A 21,045-nucleotide genomic window follows, 5' to 3' on the forward strand; every position below is an offset into this window, starting at 1 on the left:
ATGTGTATTATAATTTATAATCATCATCACGTTCTACCGATATAAGATAAATAGGCTATGAAGTAAATAGCTAATTTTATTGATCTATCCGGATACTTAAATGATGATGAATACACTTATTTGGCATATCGAAACGGTATTTAATCTATTTTGTGACGGTATCACGCTGTGTCCGAGTCTACCTATGGAAGTCTTAAATGTATCGACACAATAATTATCATTTTTGTCTGGGGCACACGACATAATTTCATCCTCCAGACGTTCACAAATCCAACGGTCCGATAACATATTATTAATACAATAATGCCATACGAATCGCCGTTCGGCTAATGTACGTACATAATGCGATTTATAATACAGTTGCGTTAGCCAGCATAGCTAGCATGACAAAGGTGCGTGAAAACGATTTTTTATTAAAAAAAAAAAAAATAATAATAATAAAAGTCGTATAGGTACTTATAATATAAATATGACGTAATTGCGATTCATGTCGCACAATACCTTATCTTTTATTTTCTTTATTACTTTTAAATTGGTTCGCGCGTAAGAAATAACTACTCGGCCGTCAGATTAAATTAGAATATATAGTGTGTCCGACACTGCAACGGTGGTTTTCGCGTCGGTCGTATAACAAAGTCATAACAGAAACGGCGGCGTCATAAAGTGTAATTATGCAAATCCATTGCAGCGCAATCATATATATATATGTATAAGCGCGTGTCGTGTGTTTGAATTCTCTTGACAGTTTGACTGAATCTATTTATATATATATATATATATATATATATATGTATATATTGTATTCACTGGGGCCACCGTACGGAGAAGGACGCGAAACAAATAATAATAACATTCGTTCTTATGTGCGATATATGCAGTACGGGCTTAGTTAAATATATTATAATAATATGTGCGTATTTATAATATCATTTCCGAAGACGACACGCGCGGGCTCACGCACATACTTGGTCCCGGAACCGGTTGTACATAATTTTAGGATTAAGAGAAAAAAGAATAAAAAATGAAAAAAAAAGTGTATAATCATAATATAACATATGCGTTTAAATACCATGTACATTTATATTTCCATATAATAATTATAAACGAGCGTTTCGAACCGGTTTCCGGTACATTGTCAGAGTGTTGTCACCGCATTCGGCGCGCGGGTGTGTGTGTGTTGGATACGCGAATTCGTCGGAAAATAATACAATAATAAAATTTAGCTGTGTCGAGCGTGTGTATAATAATATACGAGTAATAGTAGCTTTTACGAATTACGATGCGATTCCGTGGCGGCGACCGTATCGTATGGTAACATCACATCGTTCTATTAGATATACATAGCACACACCTAACCTATACGTCCTCCGCGACGGGTCGCCTCCGCTGCAGATCCGTATCGTGGCGCGGAAACGTCGTAAATCGGACGAGTCGGGACCGAACGTGCGCGTAGACGTCCAAACTTAGCACGTCACCGCGCGTTCGCAAACAAATGATCATAATTTTAATAATATAATTTAATAAACGAGTTGTAATTGTAAATATTATTATTATTTATTTTAAATAACTTGGGCGGCGGCAATGGTGCATTCGGTCGCCGCGACACTTTGGCGACTTTTCAGACGTCGCGGGACGATGATGTGCGCAAAGCACGTGCAGTGCCGGGCCGGGAAATGAGAGGAAAACCGTCGTAAACATTATTATACGGTCCGCCGGGCGTTAAGAATCGACCGCTGTCGCGAAAACCGCACGCGTCTCGGAGAAATGGATCGGCGTCGGCGGCGTCGTCGTCGAAGAGGTTTAGGGTTAATTTGTTACGGCCGATGAGCTATATGACGGTGCGCGGAGGTCAATTTGTATCGGAAAAGGACGGCCATGTGTATATATATGTACGCGTGTATCCGGCGCGCGCGCGCGTGTGTGTGTTGATAAATAACGGTGACGTCACTCGTAGATTTTTAAGCTTACGCGCGGGGCCAATTTGTACGGCCGCCACCGCCGCCTACGAGTTAATGAACCATCGCCGTCGCCGAACGGTTTTTTTCTTTCTTGATTGATGGAAATCCCAGAATTTTTTCTCCCTTTTCTCCAATGCCGCTGTTCGCATATTCTACCGTCGTCTTTCCAGTGAAAATATACGCATTAGTCTCACTCCCGTACGCGCACACGCAGCCACCCATCCACAAAGGCGCACTCATTTGTGCATGGTTCTTATTTCACCTCCCTCGCCCTTAAAAACCGTAAGTTCGTCAGTGTATAATATATTAAAGCGTCACCCGCACCGTATCCGCAGAAATCGTGACTTTCTCTGCGAGAGTATAAGTATTAAGCGATGTACGCGTTCCCTTAAACGCGGTGACTGCCATCATGGATCTCGCGACTCGGAAAATCAAACGACCACGACCGGGATTTCTTGTCTCATATTCACAACGTTCGTTTTCCGTAATAACAGGTACATTGTAAATTATGATATATTATGTAAGTGCGCATGCGCATGCTCCCGCGGTGGCGTCTTCCACCCGCCGAACGACAACGAATAAGTCGATGAAACGTATCGATTTCTCCGGTTGTAGTCGATTTGTCTCGATTAGGTTTACCTTAAAGTACCTATGTACGTCGCATACCGATGCAATGATCATTGGCACGTGGTCTGATTACGTATTGAAACGTTGTCGATGTCCTAGCCAACAAAACGGACGCACGTAACACACGTAGTTGGGGCTGGACGACGCAGATAATGTAATATCGTCGATTTTTATTTGTGGGATATTTTTTTTTCTTCTCCTGAAATCCAAAACTGATCGACTGGTTCACTGGTTGTGACCGCGCGCGGAATGCGTACATATGCGACTGCTGAGACAACTGTATAACTTATATACATTATGATTGGTGTATATAATCATCAGAGTGTATGTTATACGCTGTACTATATATATTATTATAATATTATTACATACTGACCTACAGGCGCACGATCGCATCGAATATTGTGAATATTGTAATAAGAAACGGGAGATGACGTGACTATAACGAGGTCGGATGTATACAACGAAAAATGATACGGCCGTCAATGCGGTGGCGTGTGTGTTTCCCGCGGCTCGCAACATTTAATATTAATTGAAACATTGGTATGATAAGAGGCGGTTCGTATATATTGTAATAGTTGTTGTTGTGATAGGACTGCTGCAGAGTCGTCGCCGAGTCTGTATAGATTCTGCCATGGGTCTTACGTGATGAAAATTACGGAATCAAACTAGTTTATACGTGATGCGCGCATTATATGGGAGCTAAACAACCGAATATCACGTGTCCTGCAGTGTATTCTATATTGTATATACGGGAAATAGGAATCGTTATTACTGGATGCGTGACATAGTATAATGCATAGTAAAATTACCATACATACCTGCACTTAATATACGACACTTATTGTTGCTATTAAGTAATAACTTTATAATAATAAGATATTATAATAGGTAGGTATATATTATGTATCGCAAATACGCCGATCATTTTGCGGGTATACCAATAATAGATTAAAATCGCTTCTTTGCTGGGTTGTGGATGCCATAATAAAATGCTCACAAGTGCCGTCGTTAAATCTCTCTGAATAATTTACGATATCAAAATCGTTGACGGATTATAATGATCTTGGAGATTGGGGCGGACGTTTAAAAAAACCAAACCGACCGAATCACACCAAATACTTGCGTTGCAGGTTTACCAGCGTGTACTGCAATGTATGTGTGTGTGTGTGTTTATACGTATAATACTCGCGTTTAATCCTCTTGCCAAACTCAGCTGCCATACCTTCTCCCCATTTCACCTCGTCTAACGTTTTCGTTACTAATTCCATTATTCGGCCTAAGCCGATGAAAGTTTAAACTTTTTTTACCCCCTGCCACGACCTCCCCGCGACTGCATCGACCGTCTCTTCATACTAAAGCCCGTCCCACCCATAAATCTGTCACTTCGGCGGCCCTTTTAAGTCTTATCCGGATGACAATCCCTTTTTTCCTTTCCACAACAAAAACACGGACCCGACGGTCCTAATTCCGGTTGATTTAGAGCTTTTTGGCTCCCTTGGCGAGAAATTTTCACATATGCACACACACACACACACACACACACACACACACACACACACACACTATGGTCATGTATTCGTATATACTACAATATACATGTAATATATATATGATATTATTTAGAGCTACAGCGCGAAGAATATATTTCTTGTACCGAGAGATTTTCTTTTTCTCCAGGCAAATGGCATGGTCGGCGATTGTGAGATAGAATGGTGATAGAGTGAGTGAGCGGCGGGGTAAAAATACAAAAATAAAAGTTTTCTTTTCCACAACTTTTTCCCGCTCCTATATATAGTTACTATATCTACGATGCATGTTCATGTCAAACATATATACCTCCCCCCCAATACATATAATACGTGGGATTTGCCACGTTTAATTTATAGTGCGGACGTGACCCTGCACGGTCCGGTATGTGTACAGTTACAAAACTTTGATTAGGAATTATGTGCATGTGTGCGTCTACAACTATATACAAGTTGGGCCGAGGGATCGAATCAGTAAGATAGATATGAAACTTTTTTCATGTGGTTATCGTACGTAAAGGATTATATTCTGCGCACATCTTTTTCTTTCCTCGCTCAATAATACGCTCACTAACATACATATTTCTGACCATTTTGTGGTTGCAAAAACATAAATCGTATTATAATATTCTTATATCATATTATTTTTTTCTCGTTGATCGTAGTAAATACGACACAATAAAAATGTTCTCGTAATCTTGGATAATATTTACATATAATATAATATTCTGTACGTGTGTAACGTAAACTGATTTTTTTTTTACGCAAAAAACATTTCTTTTTGGAAAGGAAAAAAACTTATACTACGATTGAACGCGACGACTTTACTGCGGTTCATTAACAAATTGATCGGTATATATTCTATCGACCCCGCTGCAGAATTCCGGAGTTGTTTACATTAGGAAAAGTAGGCGGTATCGGAACGTCTTTGATGTCGTGGGCGAACAAAAGAAATGTTCACTTCCTTTTTGTTCGTCCCGCTGTACCCCGCCCCGACCACGGCGTTCGGACGGGGTTGCCGGCATCACTATTTTACCGGCGACGACTAGGACCCGAAACTTCCTGCCTTTATATATTATTATTATTATTTTTTTACATTTATATAATAATAATATCTATATAGAACTGTGCGAGTGTGTTTCTTTTGCCGGTCGCGTGTGCGAGTGCTGCATATTATATTCCCATTCTCATTATACAATCGTTAATTATGGTAATCACAAACAAGTGGGGAGGGAGGGGGTATTGTTTCTCCAGAGTCGGCGACGGCCACGGCGAATGACGGCCCTCTCTCGTTATTTGTGCGTAGTATATACAATACGTACCATTATTATTATTATTATCAACAAAAACAAACCGTACGAAATATTATGACGCAATATTATTATCATAATAACAACATCGTTATAATAATAACGCTATAAACTAACGTACGCTTATTGTATATGTACGAATTCATGTCTCCATTTTAATATCGCGCAGAAAAGACAAGTGCCGTTTTCGGCCCCTCACCCGTCGAAAACTTTCGGATAAACCGTACGCGCGCTCACCCACTCTAGCTGTAGCACACTCACATCACACTCGTATCTACTGCGCACATATATATTGCTTTGGAACTTTGCCCGTTTAACTCGATCGCAGCAGTAAGTGATGTATATGTGTAATAATAATAATGATAATATATATTATATACTATCCGTCTTGGGTTGTTTCAAGGGGTGGGGGAGGGATGGTTGCCATGAAGTCGCACGTTTGACGTGTTGTATACTTGTATATATATTCGTGCATTTTCACCATGGACTGCATTAGTAGTGTAATATTATGTAATATTATTTATTATAATATTATGTTGTGAAGACAGCAGGACGATAAAGAGGACGCGCGTCCCGACCGCCTACAACACGACGGTATAACCGACGACGGACCGCCGAAATGTGTGCAGCGTGTTCATAAATAACGTCGCGAAAACGACAGAAAAAATAAAAACAAACTCCCTCCGATCGCGTCGCAGTAATATTTCACGTCCCACTTGACCGTGTAACCGCGATAATATTATTATTACAACACCAGCTTACTGCAGCAGTGTTTGTTATATTATGTGGCCACGAGCGTATATAATAATAATAATAATATGATACACATGCCATACACCTACAACTGCAGCGCATCGCGGTCGAGATGGTCGGTGCAGATAAGACGTTTCCGCACCGAACTTCGTATAAAAAATTATTCAAATTTCAACGCCGCCTCCCGTCGTGTTTTAGCGGACACGTTGTAATAATATTAATAATAACAAATGTGGACTGGTGTGACGCGATGTTTGGATTCAGTTACTATAATGTATGTTTTGAAATCAAGCAACTGCCGGTGTCACTAGTTCCCAGATGGATGATCAACCGGGTTTTTCGGGTTAAATCCTTGCCAATATACACGTTTTCGAACCAACCGTCGTATTACCTTTCTTCACACCAATAAACCACTAATAAACACAATTTAAACCTATTAAATAACCAAAGCAAAAACCTCGAATGTTGATGCTTAAATAGAAAAAATGTAATAATATTGAAAATAAAAGCAATGATAGCTTCGTCGAGCAGTATCTCGTGGAAAGACCCGCCGCGACTGGATTTCAGCTTTTGTTCGGGTGTGAAAAAAGACCGAGTGAGATAGTCGAAAATAAATATTCGTTTTTCTGAACGCTTTAGGTAACTATCATGGGTAAGGCGCATATTATACGCGTATAACGCGTCCCGTCTTGAATAATAATGCACATTGGATAGTATTAGGTATGCTAATGTTTAAAAATGTATTCGCGGAGAGTCGCCCGGAACGAGTGAATTCCGGAAATCCCTCGTTTCGTCGTGTACACGAATTAAATTCGCTCGCGTCTCGATGTTGACGTATTATTATTATTATTATATGGGAGTCATGCGTACTCTGCGGCGTGTGAGCGAGATTCCTCGATTTTCGTGTCCCGTGCAGATTGTTAATATTATATTTTATTCATTTTATCATATATATGTATTATTTTTTTTACTCACATGTACCGCGTGTGCTATACGTTTATTTGATTTTTCCGATTGAAACTGACACCGACTGAGTAAGTGACACTCGCACAATAATAATATCATACCGTCACCCGTCACTACGTGTAAACAACTGTTGTAATCTCCGATCTCCGAACTGTGATTTCTATTTTCTACATGCCTATATTCGCGTCATGCTCAAAATGCGCACCAACGATACTTATACTTTTGAACCCGTCATTATAGCAATAATAATATGTCACAGGACCCTATGCACAGGAAACGAAATAAAACTAGGTGAATGATGACGAGGGGAAATAATCGTTTACGTTTATCCGATTACATCGCCTAATGTAATATTAATATAATAATATGTATGATTTCGAATCGACAGTAGGTATACCTTTTACGTGATCCGAGCGATAACATCGGCCGGTGGACAGGTGAAGGTGATTTTGTTTTCATTTTATTACACACTCACACATAAACTGTACCTGTAGTTTGTACACGCGAGTACATATATATATTATTATTATTGTACTATATTATGAGCCGTTTGTTTTTATTCCGCGTCCACCGCGCCCGTGTGAAAACAATTAATTATATATATTGTGACGCCGTTGTATCATCATCATAATAACACGTTTGAAAAATATATAATATTCTAACGCGTGTGCGTTTAAAAACCATTGTGTCGCAGTGACGCCACAATAATAATTATTCACACCAGTAACACATGCAGTGAATCTGTATAATGTGTCGTCTAAATGACGTCTAACTATTTTTTTGTTTTAATTTCGCGCTATCATAATATATGTTTCCATTTCGTCGTCTTCGCCCGTCGGTTATGTTTTTTCAAAATTATCGAAGCCCCCTGGCCCCCAACGAACCACCAACTACTGCAATGTCCAAAACTTGCATGATGAGGATTTTTCCCGGTGGCAAGTACCTACTACGCACTGTACACCATAATATCTTATTTTCAATGATAGGTATATATAATTTTGCACAACCCTTGACGGAGCTGTACTTGATATTGTACAATAATTATATTATTATTAGACTTAGGGGTGTATATATACGGTGTCGAGTTGGAGCTGAATCTTTTATTCAGCATCGACATCATTACGCGATGTATCGACTATAACTATAATATTATATATTTTTTCGCTGTACGCATCTGTATAATGTTACGGCAGCGTGCAGTACGTAAGTAATTTCGCGCACAATCTGTTCGGCCGAAATATAGTGATTTTTTTTCATTGTTTCTGTTTTCATTTTTTTTCTACTCCAATGATAATTTTATACATATACGTATAGCTAACCGTGTGGGCTGTCGACGGATAGTGATATATATATATATGTATACAAAAATAAATAAACATCGGACGCCAGATGCTTTACAGTTGTTACCCGTCCGACGATGGAATTCATTTTTCGGAGGGGAAAATCGTTTTTAATATTTTTTTTCTTCATCTCTGTCAGAAATCTGTTCGGCCGACCGAACGACACCCTGTGAACACTCGCTTTTCTCAATAAATGAACAAAAAAAGAACAATACACTACACCCACTCATAGAGCCTTTGCAATAAAAATATTTCGTAACGTTTATGATTTTTAATATATATAATTTAATGTCATTCATTCTGAGATATTGGATGGAGCTTATATAAGCGATAAGCCCATAACCAATTCAAATTACAAATTAAAAGCCTAATAAAGTAATATACAGGTATCACGTACTATAGATACATATTATTATTTCCTTTATAGAATAAAATATTATAAAAATCTATAAAATATGTACAAAAAAAAAAAAATTTGAACAAGATTATAAAAAATAAAATGAAATAACTTGTATGAAGATTATTTGTATACAGATAAATTTACATGATTATAAATTATTTACCTTTGAGTCTTACAATCTAAGCATTAATCAGCTCTGAACTGTTTGTGCCATCTCGTCGTATTGACCATCATAGTATTTTTAATGCTATAGCTAGATGGTAGATTTAATATTATTTAAGTTGGACAAGTTGTATTTTCTTATAATTTTTAGGTTTAACTCAAAACTTCCTTGAAATATACGAAGTTTCAGTTATAATTTAAAATATTATTCACATTTTTTTTTTCAATTATCTTCAATAAAATAAAAATTATTAAAATAACAGTAAGACATTGTCATGGCAATAACTTATACATATCGGCACATAGGCACGTGATTCAATTTTATTCTAAAGGTTATTATTAGATTCATATTTGTAGCACTATCCATTTTCCGTGTTAACCGGATTTACTTGTGCTTCGCCGATGACAACTACGGTAATATGTCACTTCAATTTTGAAAGCGGTTATGTTCGTCCTCTATTCGCTCCCCTGCAGCCACCGCTTTGGCGCCTGCCCGTCAGTAGCAGTTGTAAGACTGCATGAGTGCGTTTTAAGTTTCGTCCAACAGTCATGGAGAACCGTTATCGCGTTACCACTACATGTCTGACTTGTTATATGGCAGCGGTTATGGATTTTACACATACACAAACGCGATAGTCTAAGTCTCAAGCATTGTGAACTATAGCTCTTTTTGTATATACATATATATATATATATATATATATATATATATATATGTGTGTGTGTGTTTGTGGTGGGGGGTGGGGGTGTGTGTGTAATATAATCAGGTTTGGCGTAGAACAAAGAACGAATAATATAGCAACAAAAATGAAAGATAGATAAATAGATATCAAACGGAGACAATTATTGTAGTTATAGAGTATAGACAGTTGGAGGTATATGTGACAACTGGCAAAGACATAATAAAAAAATGTTTTCCCGCGTTTACCTGTTAGAAGAAGCAGCTCTATCTAGTCGTTTGAGTACTGCAGGGGCCGCAGGATATGCAGCATATTATAATATAGACGACTCACACGATCAAGGTTAAAAAGTATTGATTTATTTTGGCGGACGTCACCAGGTTTTTTTTAATACCGTTATATGATTATATCGTTGGCTTCATTGCACGTTAAGGCCAGTTGGACCTTACCTATCTATATGTTTTATACGACCAATTTTGAAAATCTATGACGTCCATCAATCAGGTACGTGTCACGCGTACCTATACAATCTGAGATCGATGCAAATAATATTACCTATCGTACCGAACTGTGGGGCGGAAGAACATCTGTACCGTTTCTGGAAACTCGAAAATTGAACCTCCTCAGCGCGGCGCTCCAGCAGCATCATTTGTTGAAACCTGCGAAACTGATGCTAATCGTGTATCCATTTAATATAATATACGATCTTGAGATTATAACGCTTATTAAACGTGTGCATAATGAATGAGAACTGCACACGATCCAGCCGGCGGCCGAAGGTTTTTTCATTAGCATAATATCTTTAAACGGTGACGACGACTATTATAATATGCTGTGCAATGTCCGAGCATAACGAATCGCCGGGCGACTGATTGATTAGCTGCCATTATTATTATTAATATTACTACTTCTATTATACGCTTCACAGCTATACCTGCACTATTAGGTATACAAGTACCTAAGGTATACGCTATATAACCACAGCGACTTGCATTATAATATTATATACGTATGTGTGTATACCAAACCTACCTGCCTACCTACCTATTTGCCTACCCACCTCTAACTATATATATGTATATATACATAAATACGTGCCGGCGGCGGGGCTACCGGGTAATATTTGCTGCTGCTCTGTCCGAGTTCCATCCTCGCCCACGTTTTCCCCACCTCTCAAAAATTAAACACTTTTGTCCCACCGCGTACGTCACTTGCCGTATACACATCACTCGGCAGCTTCGGGTTATAACAATATAATGTTATTATAAACATGGTGATTGCATAAGTGATTAACCGTCGGGCAGATGCCCAACATATTCTACACTGTAGCCGCAGTGCTAGTGACGACGTTAATGGGAAGTCGTAGAAGTCGACATGGTAAACCAAATAATAGAAGATTAACTCCATTATCCGGCGGAACGGACATCGTACGGGATTCACAGATTTTTGAATATATATCGAAAATTAAAAACCGAAATCGATCGTTTACTTAGATTTTTTTACAGTTTACGATGATAATAATTAGGCGCGCGCGTTATAAGTCGTCGTTTTTTATCGTTATCGCGTTTCAGAGAGACGATGATGCACAAAGACGAAATTATAAGATGTGTATAGATGTGGGTATATTGTACAAGCCTTACAGCAGCAACAGTTTTAGATAGTGTTTTGAAACTATGACCTGAAGGTTACAATCCTCCGCATGTGTATATTGAAATGCATAATTTTCGTTTAAGCAGTTATATTACAATTTTGATAATACCTATATGCAATACATAGTAATTTAACGATGGTATTCGAATTATATATTTATAATCGTCAATTTATTTTTTTGTATTATATTCGATTTTTTTAAATCTTTTTTTCGTTTATAATTTGTTCAACGCCGTAATACGTGCTTGCAGGTGTATACGTGAGTAAATTTCCAATCCAAACCGTGAACGTGTTTAATATATGAATATGAGTATTATTATAGATATAGGATATGTAACTTCCTATACCCCTCTGCCAAATCCCTCGCTGCAAATGCGTCGACCATTCCTCGTTTTTTGCTCGACATCAAAGCCCATGGACATATGGACATATAGGAAACGAAATAATCCGACAATTCATTTGAAGAACAAATCGCTTTCCAAAATGTTGCACCTACGAGCGCGTAAATTAACTAGGTGCACGAAAATACATCGCGAGAAATGCATAACCGCGTGCGTCTTGTGCATGCTATAAATGTTGTGTGAATTATTGTATATGATATGTGCGTATTATATACGTTTATAAAAGGACGCCCCGAGGTTTTGGCTGACGGTTCTAGCAGCGGTGTCAGTTGGTGAAGGGGGGGGAGGGTGGTTGAGCATGGAGTGTGCGCTGAGCAAAAGCAATAATGACGCACTCGCGATTTCCCGCCCGTCTGCTCGTCTATATATAGAGTCTCGTCGCGAGTACGTGACCGGTTTTCCCAATAGAGCAATTTATCTTTTTTCGGCCACTGGCGTTTTCCGCCTCCATCAGTCGCCCCTTCCGGACACATTCTCATTGCGCTCTCTTACACACGCGCACGTCCCACCCTCTCGTCCGACACAAGACGCTTCTTTGCACGTCTTCCTTAAAGGCGTCCGCGAGCGTGAGTGCGTGCACTAGGGGTCGTCTTCCGCGCGAAAAAGTTTCTCTTTTTTTTCTTACACATGCCGCGCGTGCTTTACATCGTCCGTGTGTTTGCTGCAGTGGAGATATTTTTTCGAGGGTGATGTGGTGGACTTTGTATTGTTAACGATATATATACACTCGCGTGAATACTCAGCAAACCCTCATTCCGCACCCGGCCTATCCCTCAACGACCCGAAGTCTTTCGGGCGCGGTAACCAAAGCTTTTTGACGAGTAAATAAAATCAGCCCCCCTATCACGCAATCACGCTTACCCGCTCACTCCGCCCGCCATGGTCACCGCATTAATAAATGTCCACTCGTCAATCCGACTTGGCTCGGAATATTTTTCATCTCTTTTTTTCCCCCAACGTGATGCGCGTTTAACAACCATATATATAAATTGCTTTGTATTGTACATTTGTACTAATATTTTATCGATTTTTCCATTTTTGTTACAGTGTTGGAAGTATTGTGAAGTACTGCAGACCGAAGGCAAGAATATGAAGAACATTTGCGAACACAATTGTGTAAGTCTATAATATATACTTTTATAGCTTAACATTCGCGTATAAATATACGTATATACCAGACTATCATCTATACGTCATTAACACGGTTTTAATTTTTTTTTTTTTTTTTATCTACCCCGCTTGGAGACCTTCCAAAATTATGAGTGCGGATGCGAACACCCATTACGGTGTATCGCGAAAATTGTTTCTCACTTTCGCCAGTAAAAAGAAACATTGCTATGATTAGATGTTTTAAAGAACGATTCCTAAAAAAAAATATATATATAAATTTAAAGTAAAAATCGTATCTTATCCGTGACTCCGTGTACTGTTAAGTGTAGGTATTGTAAATTATTGAACACATCTGTAAGTCATCCGAGCCTTTTCGATGGCTTTAATCCGGAAAATAATAATATTTAATGTACATTTTGGACTGTGCATAAATTTATTATACAATATCTAGCAAAATAGTTGTACTGTTGCAGTTTCGTTAACAAATAATTACTTGAATTCGGTTGATTTATCAAATTGTAATTTAAAAAAAAACATAAAATACTTGTCTAATCAAAAGTTTATGAAAACCAAAACACATATTTTTCATACATTTGATGCTCCCCTCTGACGAATTCAACTCCCGTGAAAAGTGTTGATTTTGTATAGGTATATAATATGCACCATATGATACGTATATTGTATATAGGTAATATAATTGTAATACTTGTATGATTTTGTGCGATAATTGGGTGTGCAGGAAGCGTCCCATATACACTGTATTAAAGTCTCTTAAATCCACCGTATCGTATACAAAATATAATTGATATTGTAATCGGATATCCTACTCGACAAACATAGTCAGAAGTAGTCGGTATTCTCGGCGGGGTAAGAGCTGAGTTAGTGGACAAGATATTATTCATAATATTATAACATATATAATACTGTCATCACAGCAGAGTGTACATGTATAGAGTTTAATGTGTAATTAATAATTATATATATACGATGTGGGTGAGCATGATCGAATACGATACTACTTCGTGTATTAAGCGGATAAGTCGTAGCCGCGGGTGACCGAGATCGCCTTTCGACAGAAATCCGAATCACATACCGCCGGCCGTTTGTAGGTCTCTGCGACTCTCCGCCGTATACCTGAACACGGGCTCATTCAGTTTACTGGTTACATTCCAAATTATACTATTATATAGTATTATATTTCTCAGTCCGATTTCGTCGTCTCGCACACTTTGAGTGGTTGTATTACACTTAACGAACCGACATCAACCGCGAGCACTTTAGAGCGTGTTTCGAAGCGGCAAGCCGGCGTTTTATCTCGAGCACTTTCGCGGATTAAATTAATGAACATCAAAATCAATAACAATAATCTCTTTTGGTTACATACATCCGGTTTATCCATTTCACAAACAGCGCTCTAATAACAATTAATGTCTTATACATTCAAATTTTTTGATTTAAAAATTTTTTTTGTTAACTATCCGAAATTCGCGCATGTATGTAAAACATGCATAAACGCACGTTGCCACATCATAATATACTTTATTTTTACAAAAATCAAAACTATTTATTTGTTAAGATAAATTTCATCATGATGGATTTTTATAGGATTTCAAATATTGTTTTTATGACAACCTAAATATTTTTCATTTGTCCTATCTGTAGTAGAATAATTTTGTAAAACATGTTAGTACTTAACACTTAAAATCATATACAAACATATCACACAATTATGGTGATCGATGGGCAATGCGCGCGATAAAAACAATATTGTTATAATACGTGATTTAATGTTTTAATATAATACGTATTATGCATATTACTGTATAATATAATATTAAATAGTCATAGAAATTGTGTACTGTTATAATATATGTATGTACTATGTATGGTAACTGCAATAGATGTATATAGTCGGTAAGGCTTAGTCGGTGGTTTTGGTATTAACGTGGTCTTCCGTCTGAATGCACACGGTTCGTTTCGGACACGGCTGGGATCAAAGGGTGAATTAACATATATTGGGTCGACAGCAAGCTGGACGAGAAATAGTATTCGTATCGTGTGTGGTGGCGATTTAACGTACACACACACTCATGTACACAGACTTAATATTATACGCTTTTAATCAACGCGCTCTTTCAAAAGCCATCCATTCGCCCGCAAAGTACCGAAAAACCTACCCTCTGCAGCATCACCGTTTTATCGTCGGGGCAACTATGTATAGTCATAAATATATTGACAACTAACCAAGCGTTGACAGACTGCAGAGGTGAGCATTTTTTTCTTTATCAGCATCATGTATATTTATATTATATTATTTTATTTATATTATATTTATATTTATACATTTTTGGTCTAGATATGAATTTTACTGAAACCTCGTGTGTGTGTGTGTGTGTCTTACTATAGTGTTTGAAATTGTTTGATACTCTGCAGTGTGTAATTACTAAACATCACTGCAAAGACACAGTGACCATCATAAAATTCAGCCCGTTTCCGTAAAAAATAATCCATCTACCTATATTTTTCTTCTTCACCTGCCTATAATATCATGTTATAAATATGTACGCGTCATTTTTCACAATAATCGGTATTTTTTTCAACCTACTATTAAATTTACATAATTCGGCACATCAGCTAAAAATTACACGTGATAAAAATAACGATAAAGAAAATAAATGCTGTCATTACTTTAATATACATAATTAATAATAAAAATAATAATGACGATGAAAATATAAAAAGAAGTTTTATCTTCATGTTACCCGCACGCAAATTAAATAGTTTCGTAGAATACCTTATGGAGATTTTTTTTAGTGGATAAAAAATAAATTTCTCATCGTCGTATAATACGAGTTACATATAATAATTTCGTACATATATATACATATACATCTCTTTCTCAATTCGTATTACTTACTTAAAATAACGAATATAAATTAACCAACTCCCTGAGGAAGGTACAGTCGCTCTGGTGTAATTTTTTTTCTAGGGATATTTAACTTGTGTCACGTCCTGCAAAGGTACCTCGCTATACATATACAGTACGATATGAAACGACCTCATATTTTCATACTAAATTGTTTCCTTTGCTTTTACGAAATACCCAAATTGAAACTCATATTTTGTATTGTTTTTAACCGAAATTGTCGTACCTATGTATATAAAGTTCCGCTCCGAGCAAAGAAATATAATAAACGTGTGGAATTCCCCGAAGTATATATAACATATTATAAAGTCTCTTATTTTTTTCGTCACGCGTTTCCGGCGTTTTTCATTTTCTGACAACGGCGAACCTTGGGAATTAAAATTTTAATGAACGTCTCGCTGCGCCGGTGTGTAGTATTTTAGCGCGGTTGCAGTTCAACGGTATTATTCAACATAAAATATCATAATAAAATGGTAAATTCGTGCGCATTTACGCTATTTGTGTATAGATACCTATTTACCGCCTATGTATTATGTACGCACGTAGTCTTATATTATATTATGCCAGTCTCTCGTTCCCACGAGATTTTTCGGCTACGATAATGCAATAAAAGAACACTGAGCAATAATAATAATAATCCGCACGAAGGTCTTCGGGTCCTATAAATACGACGAACTACCACCCCCGACGAAGACGCGCGGCGATATAATTCCTTTTAAGGCGGCGGCGGTGGCGGCGGGCGCATCACACGCGTGCGGTCACGATGGACAACACTGGATGAGCATCATAATATTGTTATAGTATACTACAAGACGACCTCGACTGCGGTGAAAATACTCTTGCACCCTCTCGCTGGGTGGTATATAACACAATACGTTTTCACCCGAAATCGGGTATCGTCGCGTGACCAATATCGTTGCGTAAAAACCACACACGAGTAGCGCGCGTGCGCGAACCCCTCAAACGCCGCACGTTACGATAATAATATCGTATAAATAACATATTTATGGGACCGCCATTCGATGTGGTTTTCGCGTTTGAGAACACCGTGTCTTATAAATATTATATTGTATAAAGGTAGTAGGTACCTCCTATACCTATACAATATAATAGACGTGACACCCATATTATATTGTATATACTAGTCTTTTACGCCTTTGCCGTTTTAAACCGTTGATTTAGTGGTGCGTGGCACAAACGCGCATTAGATTTCTAAAATATAACATATAGGTATTATACGTACGTTAACTCTTGTCTCTTATGGTGTTCATGCTCGCCGTGTTCGGGAATCGGATAATGTATAACCGTTTGCGGTACACAGCATCAGGTCGAACCGAAAACGGATGGATGATGGTCACCGTTATAAAAACGTCCACCCTCCAGTCCATTATTGTATATTATTATTATATAATATAATAGGTATAGGTATAGGTATATAGTATTATGTATAGGTCGTAGCTATGCTAGTATACCATTATACTGCACCACAGCGTGGATTCCTATAATAGTGCGGTCGTCGGTTTGCAAATTTTTAATAGATAATAAAAATTCGAAAAAAAAATATATATTAAAGTACCCAATCGAATTCCCGAATAGGTTTCACTACATTTACAGTCACGTATGTAATAGTAATAATAATAATATATGTAAAAAGTACGGTTGCTGTTGATGCGCCGTCGTCGGCAGCACTGTTGCCAGCTAATAATTCTAGACATTTACTCGAATTCCGTTCCATACTACTCGTAAACAACTATTTCTATAATATATCTGTAGGTATACTTAAGCATTCCTAGATACAACCGTCGCCGAATCCGGTCTCGGACTTAGAAAAAAAACTGTTATCATTGTTCACAATGAGGACTGGAAAAAATAAAACATTATATCGTCCATCACTTATTATTTTTAATCCGTAGAATTCAGTCGTCCTGTCGCACGCTTGCTAGAAGCGGTCACTAAATTGTATAATAATATAGAATATTATATTATATTGTTACTAGACATATTATTTGCGATGCCCCAGCGCCATATGCATTAAAATGTATGATTACATATTTTAAAAACTGTATATACATATATATATTTCGTAGTAGTTACAAGACAGCGGTAATAATGATATAAAAATCTCATTACCATGCCTGTTATGGCTGCATTTAGTCCATGGCCAACGTAATCACGTTTACATCGGTTTTTTAATATAATTTATATATACATATATATATATATATATATGTATGTATGTACTATGTATAAACGTTTCCAAATCTATCTGAATCTTTGTCGTTGTCGTCGTGGCGATGTGATTAAATCTCATTTTGTTCTTTTTAAATCCTGACAAAGGATAACGGTTGTGCTCGTTAATCCTTTTAAAGCGCGCCCTGCTGCATGCAGTAGTAAAAAAGCTCTAAAGATGTTCTGGTGGGTTTTTAATTTTTTTTCTCTCTCATCTCTTTTTATATATAAATCTGTAATGACACACCGGTGTGCAACAATTGAATGAAATTTGAATAAAGAACTCCCGGCCGCGGTGACCAAGAGGGAACGAGGCAGCCGAATGCTCTCGCACACACACACATGTATATATAAAACGGAAAAAAAATCTCCGACTGAATATTATAACAGTGCCGGGAGACTTTCACGACGACCTCGATGAATAATTCATAATTCTTTTTGTATATATATATACTTCTTCTGTACGGATTTATTTTTTTCTCTTTTAAACTCTCAAATTAAAGCAATCGTCTCGGCGGTAATTTCAATCTGGTCGCCGAGTACCTTTATATCACTGCCTAGTGCCTACCCATCTCTCTCTCTCTATAAATAAATATATATATATATATTTATGTATGTATTATACTATATGAAATAATAATATGTGCAGTGTCTGCGCTTTGTCGCGTTTTCAGACGTAAGTGTACGTAAATGTACATTTTTCTGGCGTGTGTGTGCGCATGATACCTGGCCTCGGGGTGTTAAGAATAATAACACTAATAACGATAATAATAATAATAAATAAATTCTCGTGGCTACTGTATATATTTTCTACTCGTCTTTCACCGCACCGATTTGCGATAACGAAACGTAGGTATATTAATACATTATAATAATTATTATTATTATTACATGTGCTGTTCTCCATCATCTCCGAGCTGCATAATCGCCCCATCCACAGTGTATTCACGATGTATACATAAATAGTTGTCGTTATAATAATGATAATAATAAATAATAATAATAATAACGAATGCTCGTCGCTGATGAATTTACTCGAAATAATTGAGCTTATAATAACAGTCGGCCGCGGGCAACCGACTGCTGTAATATAGTACGCGCGTTAACGCGTTCAATTCCCGAGATATAATGATATCAAATCAGAGCTTCCACTATTCAGGCTGTATAGAGACTGTTTTCGTACACCCGAGGGCCGGAAAAACAATATTTTTAAAATTTTTTTTATTGACTAAATTAAATTATTTCTCGACACGAAACTTAACATTTCAATATTGATTTAAAATTGCACTCGTTGTATTGATATAGTAGGCGTGTAATAGAACTGCACGTTAGCACGAGCACCTTGTTCTAATATATGTAATATATAACATAAAACATTATTATGTCTTTGGCTCCATTATTATATTTTGCCATGCGGTCGAAGTTGTTTAGTTTCCAACAAACGAATGATATTATTATTATGTTATTTCACCGCAGTGGCTGCAAAAGTCTGTGGACACGTGCAACGGAACTTTGCGGTCTTATAATGCAGTGTCCGTGGGGATCAATACACACGTTAAGATTGCTGTTCGTTTTGGGGTACACTCGTTTTCTTGGAACATTAAAAACGGCCAAAGATATTTTTTTTACACAATTTGAAGTCGTTGTTATACAATACACCGTTTCAACAAAAATTTAATTTTTTTTTATCACTTTTACTTTTAAATTTTTTCAAGAAAGCATACATTTTCAATTTCCAAAATGAAATATTTTCTCTAGAATTTCAATATATTATACAAGTCGAATATTGAACGGCCTTATAATTAGTTTTAATTTATAAATATTTAAAGTTTAGATGAGTGGACTATATAAATAGCACAGGGGGATACCAAAAAATTTTGGTTCACCCTTCTGGACTAAACTTCAATACTAATCTAGTACATTGAAAATTGCTACTGACTTTGTAAACATTTACCGTTTTGTATTTGGTTTTTAACTTCAACGACGAACGTATACAATTAAAACAACTATTATGTTAATTTAAACTATTATATCTAATGAATATTATGAACTATGAATTTAAAATTGAAATTTAATTAAACTCCACAGTTTTAATAATAAAAAATTCATTGAATGAGACAAATTATCTTATAGCTAGTACGTCTATATAATACTATTGCGTCGTCTCATATATATATTTTCAACGTGGTCGTATTTTACATTTTTAGTTTTTACCTATTTACAATATTTTGACGGAATAATAATATTGTATATATACGTACACTTTATTTCATTTTAATTTTTTCACTCCTTGCCAGCGCGCGAGATTCGATTAGATTTTTGACTGCAGTATACACGTACCATGTAGATGTATATGTATTATAAAATTATATATAGGTGTACCTCAAAGGCGTTCGGTGTATTCGTTTCGATCGGCGAGTAGTTGTATATTATTCGAATGGCGCGTTTTCAATACGACGCGAGTACCAGCGACGGTCCTGGGTTTTTTATATTAAATTCCTGGGTTTCCGAATATTAATCGACTGCTGGCGGTCGGTCGCGGGCGGGTAACTGTGGTCCCAAAACTACGGTAGCCGCCAGTAGGTAGGTATATACACTGCATGTATACCTATATAAAGTGACGGGGTTTTATTTTCATTAAAAAGTTGGTCGACAAGTGCTCTCTCTCGTTTTCTGCCTTTGTCTCTCTCACTCTCTGTTTCTCTTTCTCTCTGCGCTCATATTATATTTAAATACAAAAACAAAAGATACGACGGCAGCGCCGATGGTTGTCACGGTGAAAAACGAATTCCGCAACGACAGTAAATGACGTAAATTCCATGTCACCACAAAGTCGTGTAATTATTTAACAGTGTATACCTTTAATATACATTTTTTATTATCATTATTGTTTTTCACTGCAATGTCCCAAATGCGTGCCGTTACGGGTTTTTGCAGTGTTTGGCCAATCGATATTTTTGTGTTTTTGTTCACCAAACTCTCACCACCGTATTCGTGTACGTTA

The 21,045-nt window shown here is 37.1% G+C and overlaps 1 protein-coding gene across 1 annotated transcript in view; it reads left to right on the top strand.

Annotated features, from left to right (window-relative positions):
* fend (forked end) overlaps window positions 1-21,045 on the top strand; it is a 119,941-nt gene that overhangs the window by 61,289 nt on the left and 37,607 nt on the right. The window contains exon 3 of the mRNA XM_089226660.1: window positions 12,824-12,892. Coding sequence (XP_089082786.1) covers window positions 12,824-12,892 — 69 coding nt within the window. The remainder of the gene's footprint in view (window positions 1-12,823; window positions 12,893-21,045) is intronic.

The sequence above is a fragment of the Diuraphis noxia genome, unplaced genomic scaffold (assembly GCF_037042655.1).
Source record: "Diuraphis noxia isolate RWA-SAM2 unplaced genomic scaffold, SU_Dnox_SAM2 contig0004, whole genome shotgun sequence".
Lineage (NCBI taxonomy): Eukaryota > Metazoa > Arthropoda > Insecta > Hemiptera > Aphididae > Diuraphis > Diuraphis noxia.